Genomic DNA, 18,139 nt, shown 5'->3' with positions numbered 1-18,139 from the left:
TTATTAAGGAACCTTTCAAAAGGTTGAGATTTATTTCTGATCTCTGCTGCTCACTGATATCACTACTCTTCATAAATCGCTCTTATGTACACTCCTACTATAAACCAAAGTTTGAGATAGCAGACATCACAATGAATATTACAGACAGAGATGCCAGACGTCACTATATAGACCACAGTTCGCAGAACTAGCTTCCGTTTATAATGTGGTTAGATAACTAATTGCAGGTTGATTATTTCTGACATTTGTTTGCTTATTGTAAACTGTAACACAATGAATTGCATTTAGTAAATTAGTTAAATTTATTATATTTGATGATAAGATGTTGCATCTACTGAAAAGGACTGTTTGATATCATTTTGACTATAACCTTAACATTCATCTAAGAAAGACGATGAAGATTCTTCTCGTAAAGTTTTTCAATTTTTTTTTAAATCATAATTCAATTTATTAATTTTATATTTATTTTTATTTATTAGAGAATTATAGTGTTTGGTGCTGCCATCTATACAGCATATTCTCTTTGTAATAGCTGTTCGGCTATAACAGGCTTGGCATGTGTTGATAATGATAAATTTAGTATTTGTGCCAATGGTATTAGATTTTTGTCTATCGATTTAAAGTGATTTATCATATTAATTTAACTAGGTATCCCATCAACTTTAATAACCCAATGCCCTGTTGGAACTGTTTGTACTGCTTCAGCACAAATATGCTCGCCGCCATCAGCTACTGTACCAGGATCATGCAGCCGATGTGGTACTTGTAATGCTAATAAAGCATTTGCTTGTACCGGCTACAATACATTTGCCCTCTGTTATGGTACAACAATTCCAAGTTCTATGAATTTCACATGTTCCGGAACATTGGTTTGCAATGTTGATGATCCAGAAATTTGTATAGATCCGGCAATTGCAGGAGTAAAGCAAAAATATATCTTGTTTGAGTTATATAAAAATCATATTTATTTGACAGATTGGAGGAACTTGTCCTTCAACAACTACAACCACACCAACTACAACTGTCAGTCCAACAATTACACCACAAACAACAACACCAACTCCAAGTTCAACAATAAATCCACAAAACACAACAACTGTCAGTCCAACAGCTGATCCACAACTTTATTGTGCCACTTTAGGATCAAGTGGACGATTTGATATACCAACAGATACTTTTTGCAAACAGTAAATATTATTTTTTTAAAGTTTGTTAAATAGTTTTCAATATTTAATTTCTTTTATAATTCAGTTATGTTTATTGTACTTTATACAATGGTACATGGATTGGAAATGTTTACGAATGTCCCGGATCAACTTTTTTCAATGCAACTTCCAAATTATGTGGCGTTGAAACGCCACTACGGTGTGTATGATCAAATGTTAAGTTAACTATATTTCCTGTGATTTCCTTAATAAAATAAAGTTTTGAAGCAATTAACTGAATAGTTTTTTTTTTAATTTTGGAGAGTTTTGTTTTCTGAACATTTAAAGAAAGATGTAAACAGCACCTTAAGATTTAAACATAATCCATTATGACTCTGGGCCTAAACGAGCAAATTTTTCAATCTCTATCCGAGTTAAAATGTAATCCCGCTACTGCAACGCCGGCGTTGCTAATTTTTCCGACAAACGGCGGTGATGCGGCTGCGGTGCGGCGGACAAGTAATGTTTTTCTTTTTTATTGACTTCAATTTTTTTTTTTTACTATAGTCAACCAGCAAACTTATGCTTATGTTGTTTCTTTCTCTTTCCGAGAATTAAAAAGCTCACTGATACCTTTGGCTCTTGCTTTGCAGCTCTGCCTTAAAGTTTTTGACTAACTGAGAGCGGAACCAAAGTAGAAATCATCAGTCAAAAAAACAGAATACGAGTACAGTAATCTTCAAATTTAACAGTAGATTGACTCAGCAAAAACAATACTGGTCCTAGAGTTTAACCTTGTGGAACAAACAGATTTATAATAAACTTTATTATTAAAGGTTTCAGATATATATTTTAATAACTTTCAAGAAAAATTACAAACAATATAATGGTTTTATCAACGTGCACTGTAAAGTTTCGCCACTAAAATAAGTTCCATTTGGGCATTCTGCTAAGCTTCCGAAAATCATTTTCCTCTTCATATAACATCTAACGTATCTGTTAAGATCAAAAACACTATTATCCAATCTTTCAATAATTCTCTACAACTTACTCTAAACATCTCGAATTCCCGGGAATTTGAAAAACTCCAACTTTTTGTTCAACATCACATATCTCTTGTGCAGTAAGTGATGGCAATGATGTTGATTTCACAGTAGAAATATCAATCTGCTCATTTGATTTTGTACTGCTATTGTCTTCTAAATAACTTTCAATAGGATTAAAAAGATCACAAGTCATATCATTGGCCTCTAAAAACGGAACACAAATAGAATTTGTATTTGCATTGCAAACATATCCATCGGGACAATATCCAATCAAACTTTGAGGATGTGATGCACCATAACACATTTGAAATGTTGTTCTACTTGTGCAAGCAAACAAATGATTTTGATGAGCACTACAAAGACCACAAAGTGATGTATCACCACAAGAAGCAGGTCTTGAGGCTAAACTTTGGACACATATTGCATTTAAGTTTGAACAATCGAAACCTTTTTTGCAGTGATAAAGTTTATCATAATTTGGAAAAGAATCTTAAAAGAATAAGAAATTTATAGAAAATTAAGAGAAAAAAGATCTAAAGACTTAACTTCCATGACAGAGATAGAATGATGTAGAATTTATACAAGCAGCTCCATTTGTTTGACAAACATTGCATTTTGCGTCAATTAATTCCAGGAAGAATGTAATGCAGATTAGTGAAAGTATCTGCAAAGCAAAACTAAAGATATTATGGAAGACTTTTTTTTTAAATTATTTGAATGATAAACTTACTCTTCTGCCACAGATAAGCATTTTTAAAAAAATTATCTGTGCTTTTAGTTGCTTAACCTGTGATAACTTACTACTTGATATCAACGAGTGTATCTAAATTTTAAGCTCCTATTATCTTCTAGCTAAAATAAATTCATATTCAACAAATTTTATCTTATCATCTAAGAAATAAATTTTTGAAAATGGGGAATGCGCATACAATTTTCTTGAAAATCTGCTGTATGCCACACGTAAGGTTATTGCTTCAAACCAAGAGCAATATTTTACTCACAGCTTACGATTTCTGCAAGTAAAGATTGTTACCCATATAATTATATACATAACCTCGATTTCAAGGAATCACAGTCGCATTCACAGTCACAATCATAATCACAATCACAATCACAATCACAGTCACAATCACAATCACAATCACAATAGCAATATCAATCACAAACACATTCACGATCACAATTTCAATTATGACAATTAAAGTCACAATCGCAATCAATATCACAGTCACAGTCATAATCACAATACCATGAAAAACTGTTAACTCCCAAATGAAATTGATGCAGCAGAATCTTATCAATCTCAGCAGTAGCTAGTAAATCTATGTGGAAACTATTAGATCTCAGCGAAAACTGAAAAATCACAGCTAAAACTAGTCTTCAAAGGAAACTGTTAAGAGTTATCAATTTCTGACGAAACTGTTAAGCTTCAAATGAAATGAAAAAATTGAGAAGAAACTTATCAATTTCAGCAGAAACGGGTAAATCTATGTGGAAACTATTAAATCTTAGCGAAAACTAATAAATCACAGCCAAAACTAGTCTTCAAAAGAAACTGATTAAATCCGAGTGAAGCGTTATCAATTTCTCTGAAAACCGTTAAAACTTATCTTAATTGGATAAATAGCAGCTGAAACTTATCAATCTTAGCAGAAATTGGTAAATGTATAAGGGAAACTATTAGATCTTAGCGAAAACTGATAAATTACAGTCAAAACTAGGGATAGCTTTTTTTCGTATTAAGTTGGGAATTGGAAGTCCAAAGTCAAAATGAATCTGATTTCTTCAAAATGTATAAGGTTCAGCAATATTTTCTAAACAGGATGTGAATTATAACACAACAAAGTTTAATTTTGCTCGAAATAAAACTGCTACAAAACATTTATTTTTTTCAAAACTCTGATTAGGTTTGATTACAAAAAATAGTAAACAACATAAAATGATTTCTCTAATATTCTTGACCCTTGAATATTATAAATTTAAGGCACACAACCAGATGGCGCAGTTGTTTCACAACTTTGTGTTGCTTTGTTGAAATAACTGCCAGATGGGCAAGTACTTGGAACACCAATTAGACTTGATCCGCGATAGCGACAGTAAACATAGCTGAAAAAAGAGAAGAGTGTTAAACTTTAGGTTCCGTAAGAATGAAGTTACCTTACGTTGTCTCGCATTTGTTACTGCTATCGTTGTATGAGAATCTACCAGGAATGTTGTGTTTGGCACAAACTTCAGAAGCTGTAGGAGCTTGTGTTGGGGAAGGTGTTGGTGATGGTGTTGGGGAAGGTGTTGCAGATGGTGTCGGAGATGGTGTTGGGGACGGTGTTGGGGACGGTGTTGGCGATGGAGTTGCGGCCGGTGTTGGAGAAGGTGTTTGGGACGGTGTTGGGCTTGGTGTTGGGGATGGTGTTAGGGACGGTGTTTGGCTTGGTGTTGGACTTGGTGTTGGGGATGGTGTTGGAGCAGCTGTCGTCGTCACAGTTGACGATTCCTTATTACAAGTTAGCACAGTTGCGGTACATGAATCTACGCAAATTGAAGTACCTGAAGTGTCACATACAGTTGAACTAGGGCATGCCCCAGTTATATTTGTTGCAACACCATCCCTACACAAAGCGTAATCTTTTTTAGAAGTGCATGCAAACATTTTGTTAGTTTCACAAACTCCACATAAACTTGTACAAGCTGGTTTTGCTGTTGAATTGGCTTTTGGAGCGCATACAATTGACAAATCGGTACAAATTTCACCAGGACCACATTGAACACTTGTTGTTGTGTCCACTATTCCCTCTTTAAAAAAAAAACAAAGGTTTAAAGAATTCAAGATGAGTCATCTTGTTGTTAATTAAAAAAATAGTGAAATGAAAAACTTTTTTGACAGTGGTACAAAATTATATAAAATTGCAAAAAACTAAAATATCTTACAATAAATTTGAAAAAAAACTTACTAATGCATGGAGAAAAATGAGTTTCATCCGTACAAGTTATCATTTGATCATTACTACAGGTATTGCATTTGCCATTTACTTGTGCCAAAATAAAAACAATTGCTAACAATATTGTCTGAGAAATAAAAAAAATTAATTTAAACAGTGAACAAAATTTAAGTTCTTGCAGAAAATCCCTTACAAAAAGCTTAAACATGTTGAACCAAAACGATAGACAAAAAATTTGAAACTACATGCGTCTTTGAAGATGTTCCAATTTTTATTGAAAATTTCGACGTAGCGAAATTTTTTTTTTGTCAATATTGGAGGTAATTATGATTGGTGTATATAAAACAAGATATTGTCATTTTTAGATACGTATACAAATTATTCAGATGCTATAAAATGGCAGTATTTTTTTTTTGTATCAAATAAGCAATGGGTTTGCCAAAAATATGATAACAATATTGACTTAGGTAATGACTTAAACAAAACATTTAAATTCCGGGGCGGAATTGATAAACCTATGTTTTCTTGACTTGATCCAAACAATACAAATATGATTGATAAGTTTCTCTACACTGTTTGATAAGTCAGTTGAAATCTGTGGGTAAAATATAAAAATAATGCTTGTTGACATTATTAAGTTTTTAACTAAGAGCTTAAAGACATACAAAGTGCTTACTATATTTTTCATTCTGTAGAGGAGTTCAAAACATTAAGATGGAAAAAGTATTCTCCTTTGTAAGTTTAACTTAAAATGTTAAATTATCAAAATAAATTTATTTTCTTTTTTATATTTGAAGATTACAGTGGTCACGGTTTTAGTTTGTGTAAACGCAACATGTAATAAATGCCAGCAAAATGGTGTTGCTTGTATTAACAAAACTTCTTTCCAACCATGCCATGGAGGTTGGTTTAACATGGTCAAATAATTATAATTAACCCAATCAGAATTTTTGTGTATTTACTATATGTTTTTTTTTGTAACTTTTCTTAAGGATCGAAACCCTATTCAAATCAAACATTTAACTGCCCCGATGGTATGGACTGCACAGAGTTACCTAATATTTGCTTTCAAAGAGGCGGATGGGATCCAAGCTGTGATAATTTATCAAAATGTAATATTTGTAATACAAATAGAGTATTTGCATGTACAAGTCAAACAACATTTGCATTTTGTTTCGGTGCAACGACTTCATCAAATGTTAAAGGCACTTGTCCAAAGGGATATGTTTGTGTCTTAACGTCAAATTCAATTTGTGTTCCTTTGCAAATTGGAGCAAAACCATCATGTGATATTTTGCAAGAAACTACAAGAGTATTTAAATAAGTTATAAAAAATAATTTTGAATAATTAATAATAAACAAAAAGTTATATTAAATTGTAAAAAAAACTTTTGTTTTATTAGGACAGTAGTAAAGCCAATACTATTTTCAAAGATACAACTCTTATTTTCCAGTCCCCACACATTTTGTGATCTGTTTTTTTTTTTTTTTTTTTTTTGAAATTACAGAGACAAATTAAAAAAAAACGTATTTAGTCGTTTTAACATTTCCATAAAAATATTACCCTTGTCTAGATTTAGTCAAATGGATTCTTATATACAATTAGACTAAACTAAAAGTCTGTTACTCCTGAAGTCATTTACTCATGATTATCTGGAACATCCATCAATGTGGCTTTAACCCCAAAAAGTCTTCAAGGCCCATCACGTTTTGAATAAAATTCTGAAATGACCATGGGTTACATGCACAAAAATTGTATTGCTTGCAAAAAAAAAATGTTACTCATACGCCACAGTGATCGTTTTAGATTAAACTTTGAAAGTAGATACAAAATTTACTATTGCCATGATATAGTACATATATTCTTATGAATAATTTTAAGGAATGTTTATAATATAATATAATATTATACTCAGAACGTTTTAAATGGTTTTGACCATTAAACGAAATATGCAATTTGGTTTCTTGTGTAAAGTTGCATTTCTAAAAACAAAATTTTCACATCGTTAGAGCCGTTTTCTTTAAATAATAATTCCTGTACGAACCTTTAAATTCTTTTTTGAAAACAAAAATAAAAATTGTTTATCAACACTTGAGAACGAAATTTCCAATTAAAATCAGAAACCGGTTATCTGGTGGAGTAACTAAAGCTCAAAAAATGGCAACACCAGAAACAGATTTTCATGATCTTTCTTTTTTAAACTTCATGATCTTTTTATTTATTAAAAGTACTTTAACCTGTTTAGATTCAAAATTCCCGATCCTGCCCCTGCCATATTGGTTTTTAAAATCAAAAAGTTTTTTACGTTTTTTGAGAAACTGGAATGGAACTAAAATCAAGAAAATTTAATGAAATGTTTTAGAAAAACTAGTCCTCAGGATTTTGAAAATTTTTCGTAAACAAATTTATTTTTCAAAATGTTTTAGCCTTAATAATAATTAGCTAGTTGAATTTAGAAGATGAGAAGGTGCTATGTTTTACAGTCCGTTTTTTTTTTGGAACAAGTTTTATTTTTCCTGAAATTAACAAAAATTAAAAAATTTTTTTTGGAAAAGTTGATATTTTCAAAACTAATGCATAATTACATTTTCTTGAAAATTTGGTTTGATTTGTGGAGGGACACTATCTTAAGAACAGTGCACAAAAATTATTTGTTTTAGAAAATATTTGAAAATATTTAGAAAACATTATTTAAAAAAACTACACCAATTAAAAAAAAAGGTTTAAATGCTTAACTCCGTTTAGAAATTAAAATAATTTATAAAGATGTTATTGTAATTTTAAAAACAACTTTTTATATTTTTTTTTTGACATTTCTTATAAAATAAATACTTACTAACATTCAATTATTCTAGTGAATACTTACATAAAATACTTACTTACATAAAGATGAGTAATTTTGAAGCCAACTTTTAAATCCAAAAAATTAATTTTTAAAACTGTTAATAGATTTTATGCTTTAATATAAATTGAATGTAATGTCTTGATTATACACTTTTAACTTAAAAAAAATCGGGAATTTGAAGCCCTCTAAATTCAAGTTGAAATAAATTGTTTAAAATTCTTAAAGATAAAGAAAGTCCTGTTGACAATTTTTTGATGTAACCTGGAATTCAATGCCAATTAATCAATTACATAGTATCTGTTTTTTATGAAATATTGACTCAAAAATTTCTTATAGTTTAGTAAAGTTAGAAATTTTTTCTAAAAAATGTAGGTATGATTCGTGTTTTTTCAACATACATCATAAACAATTTTTTTACTCTGTGTTATACAAAGTTAATTTAGCATTTGAATAATGTCAACAATAATTATGATTTATACAAAGTTTACAATATTTAAGTTTGCAATTCAAAAATTTGCATGCCAAAATTATCTCGTTTCTTAAAATTTCTTGTTATCATTTTATTAGATAGATAAATGAGATACACAAATTGTTGACAATAACAAGGAAATGGTTTAGTGTATTTCTATATCATACAACCTTGTAGAATATGAATTTTTTTAATGAGTTGCACGTTCAGACTCTTATAAATCTTTTCAAAATGATTCATCTTTTAATTGTCCTTAGAGCCATTTTAAAAATAGAATAAAATATCACTTCACAGTTTTCACAGCTCAACTGTTTTATTTTAGAAGCAGTTAAATTAACAATTAAACTGATTAAAATTAAACTGAAACATTCTTAATTCTAAAAGACTATTTATTGGCAATCAACTGGTTTCTCTTTTTGACATAGACTAATTTCTGGATTGAAGTAATTTTCTCCACAGTTAAACTCGTATCCTTTAAAACCGTCCTTGGTTGTTGTACAAACGTAATACCTTGGGATATGGGAGAATAAGAATCTTTCAAAAAAAAAAGTTACAAAATCTTTTTACCATTTGCAAGTATTATCGCCTTCAGCTTTAAATGTTCCAATTTCTTTAGTTTCGGAACAAAACGTTGTTGCGTCTCGAGGAGTATTAGAAGTTGTTTCAATATAAGCAGTTGAACTGGAAGGATCTTCTGTTGAAATAGAACTAAATTGTGAAGATTCTGTCGTAGATGGGTCTTCAGTATTTAAAGAAATTTCTTCATCAGTGGAAGTAGTGTCAGAAATTGAAGTAGTTTCTATTTCTAATGAACCGTCTGTTGTTTCAGAGTTAACAACTTCTGTAATCGTTGAGCAAAGTGTTGTATCTGAATTTTCAGTGGAAGAAGAAATTTCACCTTCTTTAGGTTCAGCTGAATCTAATTTCGATATTGAATTGTTTCTTCTTTGAGCATCTTGTGTTTCATAGAAACCTCCATTTTTTAAAGGTACATTCCCTATTAAACAAGATGGTGTTACTACATTACCATCTTTTTGAATACAAACAGCTGGATCATCGGTACAAACTGTACCTTCAGGACAATGAATCATAGAATCCGTTGGTTTTCCTTAAGAAAACTTTGTTAATTTTGAATTATAATTTCCAAAAGTGAAAAAAATTGTACCTTCTACACAAAGTGAAAAAGTATTTTCACTATGGCATGCCATATGATTTGTTTGGCATTCACTGCAATTACCAACAGCATAGTCTACAAGTAAAATTAGTCCCTTTTTTTCAAAAAAAAAAAAAATTAACCTTCAACTTTTATTTTTCAATTTTTATTTTATCTTACCAAGGAAATAATTTTTAACAACATTATTGTTTATCCAACTCTGATGCTAAGCAAATACTAATTTTTATTTGATATAATCATCAACTTTTGTATTTTGAATCTTATCAATATTCTATTATCCTAAAACAATTATTTGGCTTAATTTGTTTTATCTAAGGTATGCAATTTTTTGGTAATAATTTGCATTGTTTTTTTTCTGCGAATCAGTGGAAATTATTTTACTGACATCAATTAAATGTTTTATCCGAAATACTTTGTTAAAATTGATATACTTTTTAGAGACTAATTATTAATGGTTATAATTGGAAGGTGCAGGGTGTTTTGTTTTAAAATCAAGGCGATCCGATGCTAAAAAAAATTATATCCTCTTGATCTTTTAGCAAAAGGAAGTCCGGTTAATTACCACCAAAAACATAAAATTTTGTATCCGAATTTTTTCACCGTCCCGGTTATCAAGTTAAGGAGTGGGTTTGGTAGCCGCACGGTGGAAGTATGATTCCATTTCAGCCTTTAAAGGAAGGTACTGCGTCTCCTCCTTTATTATGTTTTAATTCAAGATTTCCATAAAACTGAGGTATCTTATGAATTTCCTTCCAAAGATTTGGAAGTATCTGCGGAAGATAGTCTAGAAACAAGTTTTGGTTTACAGATATGAGTTAACAGTGAACACAACTATGCATTCCGGTAAAAAATCACAAATTTATTTTTTTCACATTTTTGAGAAAAAATCAAGGTTAACAAAAAAAAATCCATTTTCAAAAATGTCCTCCAAATCCATCGAGTGTGGCATCAAAAGAAAGGTCTCTTTAAGTTCTAATCAGAACTGAAAACTAAAAGTTTCTTCGAGGTCTGGTTCCTCAGATATTTCCAACGAAACATATTTTTTCTTTCTTTTCCTTACAATCCGAATCCGTTGTAGTAGGTACAAGTTCCTACCAAAAGTCAACCCGCCCCTGATCTATGCCACTGCCTAGTACGTTGCTGATGCGAAACAATTTTTTTCTTCGTACTCCACCAGAACAACGAAATGCTTGCCTAATTTCGACGGAAAAATATTCACAAATTACGAAATATAAATTAAAAAAAAAAACTGTAGAAAGAAAAGATGAACGAAATTTTTCGTTTACAATTTCGTTGTGTCATTTTTGTATGTAATTTTTTGCATCAGCAGTATGCTAAGCTGAATTAAACAAAACGTACTAGGTTTGCCACTCCATATCCGGACAGGAATCAGGGTTGCCATTTTTCAAGAATTAATTTTTCAAATTTCGATATAACAAATAACGCACAAATATAGTTAAGCTATTTTAACATTGAAACAGAGTTGTCTAATAAAATTTGATTACTTCATAGGGTTGCCACGAATTTGAAATATTGTATAAATGGGTTGTTTAGGTGGCCTCGAGACAAAAAAAAACTTTGTGTTAAGAAGGGGGTCTACTTTCTCAGTGTAGACGGGATAGGCAATTTTCTAAAATAAAGGAATTAATTAAAATATATTCCATTACTTTATTTAAAAATAAAGAATTTTCAACAAATAGTTTTAAAAAAGAATTTCAAGCAAATAATTTTATAAACTAAAGTTATGCTGCATATGGCGCGCCAACTCTACACCGTTCTCACGTGAAATTCCCAATAAGGCTTTTGAACATTTTATTCAATTAATTTGCGTTAACATTATATCTTAAAATGCACAGATTTATGAAATGATTTTTGTAATAAAAAAGCGTTCAATGATAAATTACTTTTTAAATTTGCTATTACCTAAATAAACCATAAAACATAGGGATCGTCTTCGTGTGTCGGTATCGGTACCTTTCAAATTAAGCAATTTTGTTTTTATTGATATATCTTATCAATAGGAGAGTGCATTGATAAGAATTTATACATAAGTATGTCTCCTTCGTTCGAAAAATTCCGAGTTATTAAAAAACCTCCGCTATTGTTGGATCATCCCAATGGCCTTTACAATATTGGCAGTGGTAAAAAAATGTTCTTCTTCATTTTTGAGAAAAACGATAACCAAAATGTCTTTTTAAGGGCCTCCTTTTTTTCACTGACTATGCCATTGGAAGCTGTGGAACTTGTCAAAATAATTCTGTTGCATGCCAAAGTTTAACTACATTTTCACTTTGCATTGATGGTGATTTTTCGGTCTTGAGAATTTCTGAAAGATTTTTTAATTTAAACTTTATTACAAAGATGTTCCCAGATCAGATGAAATCATTGATTGTCCCGAAGGAAGTTTTTGTACAGACAAGCCTACAATCTGCGTAAAAAATACGAATAGCTCCTTTGAAGCAAGTTGTGGAATAGGCTGTGATGTATGTAATTCTCATGACAATGTATTCTCTTGTATGGATCCATGGACAGCTGTATTTTGTTTTGGCGCAAAGAAGCCATTTCCTCTTGCCAAATCAATATGTCCAAAAGGATATGTATGTGATCTTAGTAATAGAGAAGTTTGTGTTAAAAAGTCTCCAAGTATGGCATCATGTATTAGAAATCTACAATCGACAACGAAATTACCTGATTCAACACCTCGTTCGCCTCGAGATGCTACAACTTTTTGTCGAGAAAATGCAATGGAAGGAACTTTCCCGGCAGAGGGCGATACTACATGTAAAAGGTATGAACGTTTTTGAAATTCCGCAATAACAATGAAATTGGATTTTTTCGTATTATTTTTCGATATCATTTTCGAAGGTACTATATTTGTCAAGCAATCAGTAATGGAGCCAAGTTCATGGGCTATTCGTATGCTTGTAGCGGTAATGATTATTTTGATCCTATTGAAAGGTTGTGTACTAGAAAACGACCTATTAGTTGCTGATAAATCATTTAAGTCATTTAAAAAACGTAAATTATAATATTAGTTGAACTTAAGAAAATAAAATTAATTCATACTTTTATGATTTCAAATATAAAATTCTATGCTGCAAGCAATTTGATTGATATTCAACATTTATGTTACTTTTGAGATTGGATATTGGAATCTAAAATGTCTAGGTATTAAAATATCTGAATGTTAAAGGATGTTTTAAAGGGTGTTTTTTTTATCGAAAAAAATAAATCGTCCACCCTAATGAAATTTGGTATGGTTAGACTTAGAATAGAAAACAAGAATAAAAAAAAACATCATAAAATAATTTTGGGTAAAGGGTGTTTTTTTTTAGAATGAAGTAAATTCTATAATAAGTTTCGTTTATAACGTCTAAGAACTTAAGTATAAACTTTCAATTTGTCATCGAAATCAACAATAAATTGAATTGAATTTTTGGCTGAAAGGGTGTTTTATTTTTTGGATGAAGAGAACATGAGTATTTATTATCAAAAATCAGTTTTAAAACTGGTATTCGCTGTAAACCCAGTGTAAATATTACACAAGGTTATGAGTAGAGTATCTTGGGAGGTTATACAATTATTTTGGATCAAAAAGGGTGTTTTTTTTTCGAGCAAGGGAAATGTAGAAAATTTTATTCGGAGATATTTTGTTTCCCTCAACTTAAAAAAAACCCTTCTACCTCAAGGCTTTTTATTTTTGTTTGCTATTAAATAAAGAACGACTACACACTTAAGTTCTTAATAAATCATAGGTTTTTTTGTGCTTATCAGAGAATTAAGTTCCTCTTGGAAACATTCTTACACTTTTGTTTAAAAGTTATTGAATTCTTTGTTTTAAATTTTTGTGAATATGAACATTCCTTTAGAAAAGCTAAGAAACAAAGGTCTGGTGAAAAAAAAAACTAAGAAGAATGGTATTTATTTTTGAAAACATGAACTTATTTACAATGCACTGGTTTTTCATTTTGACAATTTTGCGTTTGTTGATTAAAGTAACTGGAACCAGAACAAACGTATTGCAGCTCCAAATATTGGCCAGCCAAAAGATAGCACAAAGTGAATCTGAAAAAAAAAAACAGTAATAAATATTCAAAAAGATAAATGTACTATGTATCCTAAAATTAACTCCACCCAAAAAATAAATTAAAAACGTATCGTTTCTTAAAATCAGCTCGGAAACTTTTTAAAAGAAATTTTTTCGAAGGCGCTACTTTAATAAGCTCATTAACCTAAATGTAACCAAATTCTGTAAGACTTCTTTAAATGCTCTCAAACATTTTTATACAAGTTTATAACGATGTTATGACTTCTATTAGAAAACGAGTTGTGAATTCTCCTTATAGAAGCTTTACCCTGTGAGATTTCAAGTTTTCTATTGGTTAACGAAGCTATTGGGCTGGGGACTGTTTTTCAGGTTATTATTTTTGTGACCAAATTTTTTACTTACATTTTGCACGTTGAATCATTTTCGGATCTATGTGGACCTATAAGATGTCTTTCTTTGCAAAAACTTGATTCAAACTGGGACCTTTGCGTTGTTGTTAAAGTCGATTGAGTTGTGGCTGTAACAGGGATATCATTTGCATCCGTTGTAGGTTCAGGGCTTGAGACCTCAGTCGTTAATTGAGTTGGGTTTGTTGTAGGTTTAGAACTGGTTGCCTCAACCGATGGTTTAGTTGGACTTGGCACTAAAACATCATCTGTATTATGTTTCTCCGTCGTTTTTTTAATTGGCTGGCTTGTTATTGAAACATCGACCACAGTTGTAGATGAAGGACTTGTACTTTCAATCGTTGAAATTATTCCAGGAATAGTAGTTTTACCATAACCTCCTGTAACTTTTGGTTTAAGTGTTGTTAGAGTTGAACTTTCAGTCGTTCGCTCTGTAGATGTGATGGGGTCATTTTCTTCCAATACCGCATTACAAGATGGCTTAAAGAAACATGTTAAATATCTTCTTTTCTTTCAAATTAAGGTCCTAACTTACTGCATATTCAGTGGCCTTATTACAAACTTCACTACTTTTCAAATTACAAACATATCCATCAGGACATGTTCCCTTTGCACTTAAATCAGGAACATCTTTACCAAAGCAAAAAGCATATTTTGTATTGCTAACACAGGAAAATAGTTTGCCAGGTGAGTTGCAAACACCACAAGCCATATCACAAGAAGGTGTAACTGGCTTTGTTTGTGATTGTTTTAAACATATTGATGCACTTGTTGTACAGACGTAACCATCAGGGCAGGAGCTGATTTTGTCCTCCGGTTTTCCTTTAAATGTCTTATTTAAAAACTGATTGAAACACGAAGAAAAAGACCACCTAAAAATTAAGCGGATTTGTGAATGGTTAAGCGGAAATCCACTTAATTTAAGGTGAAAATCTTCTAATTATCATAAAAATAAGAAGATTTTCTTTTTAAATTAAGTGGATTTCAGCTTAATTTAAGACGGAAGTGATCTTGGCACAAAACCATGCAGAAATCCGCTTACTTTTAGCTGTTTTTTTTTTCTCTGTTAAGGTCACAAAGATATTCTTACCTCCAGTACACATTTTAAAACGAGTTTCATCTATACATGCTGCATAATTTCTTTGACACTCATTGCATACGCTGTCAACTTTTAACGAGGTGCATAAAATTATCTAAAGGTTGATTGAAGTTTATCAGTAGTCATCACTCACCTTTATTTCGGAAGACGTGTGTACTAAGCCGATATGGAAGCGTGTACACAAGTCTTCCGAAATAAAGGTTATTTCATTTTCAAAACTTAAGACCTTGGCTGTTTCATAGTTATCGATATCATTCGATTTATTAAGATATGACAAACGTCTTTAATAAAAATTTACGATATCGATAGTAAGAGTGTTGAAATGTTGTACTTACAAAGATTGGAAGAATTTTAGAAATCATTGTTCCTATCCTATCGCAATTTTTTTGCAAACTAAATAAAACTCTAAAAAGCTGATATCATCAACCTTTGATGTTAGGTTATGATGTGATTAATTTGGTTTATGGTTTTGTGATTTTTTTGGAAATGGAACCATAAAATAATTAAGTTTGACAAAATTATATAGGCATAATTAAGATAGAAAGAAAGAATCTCAGATGAATTGTTCTATTTTTTTTTTTGTTATTTTCAAAAATACTAACCTTGAAGATTGAGGTTTTTTATGCTTAGTCACTTACTTTGATAAGAAAAAATTGCATTTTGGTAATTTTAGAACAGTCTGGTATTTCAAAAAACACACAAAATTTCTTTAATTTAATAAATGTTTTATTTTTATGTTTGTTGTTGTTTTGTTTTTATATCAAATATATTATTAGCGTAACACAGTTAAAGTATTGTATGTATTGTTATTTTGTATATAATATTTACTTAGAAATAAATTTATAGATTTAAATAAATAAACAACGATTTTATTATTAATATTATTTTTTTTTTGTATTTTTAATGTTAATTACCAATAAAATATTTATTTTTTATGTATATATAAGTTATAATTACTAAACTGTACTATATTTATCTATCAAAATGTGTTTTATTTTTTTGTTTTGTTTTGTTGTTGTTCTTATTTTTGATAATTATAAAAATTATTTTTTTTTTGTATCTTTAGTTTATGAAAGATTGAAAGAAGGTTTAGCTGAGTTTTAAATGTTAAAATAAAAATTATTTAATAGAAAAAAATATTAATTTAATAGTAAAAGCGATTTCACATAAAAGCATTATAAATAGAAATAAATGACACGTTACATGATTTTAGTTGCATATTGATATGACATGATTTTTAAATTGTGAAATCTCAAAGTTACTTACTTGATATTGATGTATTTTATGTATACTGAATTTTTGTCTTAAATAAAAAAAAAAAAAAAAAAAAAATATGCGAGTAGACCACTGTTTTTAATTTTAAAGTAATTAAATAAATAATAAATTAGAAAAATTTGAAAAATCAAATTAGAACAATCAAAATGATAGATTTATAACAATTAAATTTTTAATTGTGAATAATATTTTCGTCGAACTTATCATAAATCCAGAAAAGCCCCTCAAGAAGGCAGTCATTTAGACTCAATACGTTTTATTTAATTCACATTGGAGCTCTAGGCCTCTGGTGCAAAAAACAATTCATTCAACAGTTTTACACTCTGCCTTGCTGATTCTATTATATTTGGCGGCATATGACTTGGCCTTTAAGATGAAATTATAGTATAGATTACAGACTGCTTACAAGCTCTTTCGAAACGTGAGTATGAGTCATGCTTTTTCGTGCATGTTACCGGCGAACGTTCATCGAGTTATAAGACCTTATCAGTAGAAATATAATTAGGTAGGTAGGTACGTTATTAGTTAAAATCCACTTTTCCATATTTTTAAACATTCAGCCCTATTGTGGCTTTCACATGGAATGTTTTCCGCCCGGAATATTTTTGTTCGCCCGGAATTTAAAAAGCCCGAAGGGAATTTACATTTTTCTCTAAACTAGTTTCTTGTTCGGCACTAAAATTTAAGTGAGAGAAGAGCTGTCGAATACCTCGCAAATTATCTGAAAAAAAAAGTTGAAAGTAAAGGGAGATGTCCGAAAGTGAAAAACTTTTCGCCCGGGGAAAAGTGTTAAATTTTTTCCGGTGGAATCTTGTTCACGTGAAACTCACAAAATTGTGAATCGAACATCCTCGATATCGAGCATTTAAAAATCTGAAAATTCTAAATTTATTTTTGATGTTCAATTTTTAAATTGTTTGTCGGGACATTACCTAAACTTACCTCAACTGGTGGATGAAAGTAAGTTGTCTTATGATCTCTTATTATAAGAATTTGTTATTAAAAATAGGTGTATGGCGTATGAGTGTTTTTTTTTCTACAAAAATGAAAAACAGATCCTGACATATTTATTATTTTCTTAATACGAATAGAATTCGTGATAATGCCATATATGTACATTTATGTATGTTGATCATTAATTCTCAAAAAAAAAAAACTGCCAGAATATTTTTGTTCGCCCGGAATTTAAAAAGCTATCATGAGTTTCACCTGAAGGGAAATAACATTTTCCACTTGACTAGTTTCTTGTTCGGCACCAAAATTGTAGTGAGAGAAGAGCTGTCGAATACCTCGCAAATAACCTGAAAAAAGTTGAAAATACTAGAAGATGTCCGAACGTGAACAACTTTTCGCCCCGGGAAAAGTGAAATTCAATTTTTCCGGGTGGAATCTTGTTCACGTGGAACTCACAATAGGGCTGAATAATCACAAAATCTGTATTGAAGGTTTTTAAATCCGTTCGCATAACTCAATTTTTTTTTACTTATTGCCATTATAAACGGATATTATTCGACATTATTCAGCATTCGTAGAAAATCTCCGATACGAATGTTATTTGTGATAAGATTGCCAATTTCATGCCTGAAATAATTTTAAGCTTAAAATTATCATTTTATCATTTACGAACTTTTCTATCAGTTTTTTTTTTTTTTTCGAAAAACCATCTTTTAGCAATGTTTACGCTGATTGACATA

At 30.3% G+C, this 18,139-nt stretch overlaps 7 protein-coding genes across 7 annotated transcripts; 3 read left to right on the top strand and 4 right to left on the bottom strand.

Moving 5' to 3' along the window:
- The first annotated feature begins 320 nt into the window (after positions 1-320).
- On the top strand, positions 321-1,440 carry LOC129910814 (protein psiD-like). The gene is made up of 5 exons (XM_055988385.1): positions 321-409; positions 480-594; positions 649-920; positions 976-1,187; positions 1,252-1,440. Exons 1-5 carry the CDS (start codon positions 395-397, stop codon positions 1,373-1,375), a joined length of 738 nt encoding a protein of 245 aa, XP_055844360.1. The 5' UTR covers positions 321-394; the 3' UTR covers positions 1,376-1,440.
- Positions 1,441-1,974: 534 nt separating this feature from the next.
- LOC129911739 (uncharacterized) lies at positions 1,975-3,037 on the bottom strand. The gene is made up of 4 exons (XM_055989638.1): positions 2,922-3,037; positions 2,738-2,855; positions 2,197-2,680; positions 1,975-2,141 (listed from the first exon to the last, which is right to left on the bottom strand). The coding sequence occupies exons 1-4, from the start codon at positions 2,940-2,942 to the stop codon at positions 2,018-2,020; spliced, it is 747 nt and encodes a 248-aa protein (XP_055845613.1). The 5' UTR covers positions 2,943-3,037; the 3' UTR covers positions 1,975-2,017.
- Positions 3,038-4,170: 1,133 nt separating this feature from the next.
- Positions 4,171-9,824, bottom strand: LOC129908175 (mucin-2-like). The gene is made up of 8 exons (XM_055984522.1): positions 9,776-9,824; positions 9,608-9,710; positions 9,010-9,550; positions 8,847-8,952; positions 5,321-5,368; positions 5,140-5,254; positions 4,354-4,981; positions 4,171-4,297 (listed from the first exon to the last, which is right to left on the bottom strand). Exons 1-8 carry the CDS (start codon positions 9,797-9,799, stop codon positions 4,171-4,173), a joined length of 1,692 nt encoding a protein of 563 aa, XP_055840497.1. The 5' UTR covers positions 9,800-9,824.
- Positions 5,786-6,470, top strand: LOC129911478 (uncharacterized). Its single transcript, XM_055989292.1, has 3 exons — positions 5,786-5,862; positions 5,925-6,030; positions 6,120-6,470. The coding sequence occupies exons 1-3, from the start codon at positions 5,842-5,844 to the stop codon at positions 6,449-6,451; spliced, it is 459 nt and encodes a 152-aa protein (XP_055845267.1). The 5' UTR covers positions 5,786-5,841; the 3' UTR covers positions 6,452-6,470.
- Positions 9,825-11,709: 1,885 nt separating the features above from the next.
- On the top strand, positions 11,710-12,645 carry LOC129912647 (uncharacterized). Its single transcript, XM_055990986.1, has 4 exons — positions 11,710-11,757; positions 11,816-11,918; positions 11,978-12,404; positions 12,482-12,645. The coding sequence occupies exons 1-4, from the start codon at positions 11,734-11,736 to the stop codon at positions 12,606-12,608; spliced, it is 681 nt and encodes a 226-aa protein (XP_055846961.1). The 5' UTR covers positions 11,710-11,733; the 3' UTR covers positions 12,609-12,645.
- A 912-nt stretch (positions 12,646-13,557) lies between these two features.
- LOC129908174 (mucin-2-like) lies at positions 13,558-14,557 on the bottom strand (the record flags this gene model as incomplete). The annotated part of the gene is made up of 2 exons (XM_055984521.1): positions 13,558-13,681; positions 14,067-14,557. Coding segments are annotated over 2 exons (615 nt in total), but the record flags the coding sequence as incomplete, so codon positions are not given.
- LOC129912265 (uncharacterized) lies at positions 14,481-15,410 on the bottom strand. The gene is made up of 2 exons (XM_055990441.1): positions 15,162-15,410; positions 14,481-14,893 (listed from the first exon to the last, which is right to left on the bottom strand). The coding sequence occupies exons 1-2, from the start codon at positions 15,172-15,174 to the stop codon at positions 14,598-14,600; spliced, it is 309 nt and encodes a 102-aa protein (XP_055846416.1). The 5' UTR covers positions 15,175-15,410; the 3' UTR covers positions 14,481-14,597.
- Between the last annotated feature and the right edge of the window lie 2,729 nt (positions 15,411-18,139).

Source organism: Episyrphus balteatus, chromosome 2 (assembly GCF_945859705.1).
Source record: "Episyrphus balteatus chromosome 2, idEpiBalt1.1, whole genome shotgun sequence".
NCBI lineage: Eukaryota > Metazoa > Arthropoda > Insecta > Diptera > Syrphidae > Episyrphus > Episyrphus balteatus.
Note: the sequence above shows the minus strand (reverse complement) of the source record. Positions and strands in the feature narration are given on the sequence as shown.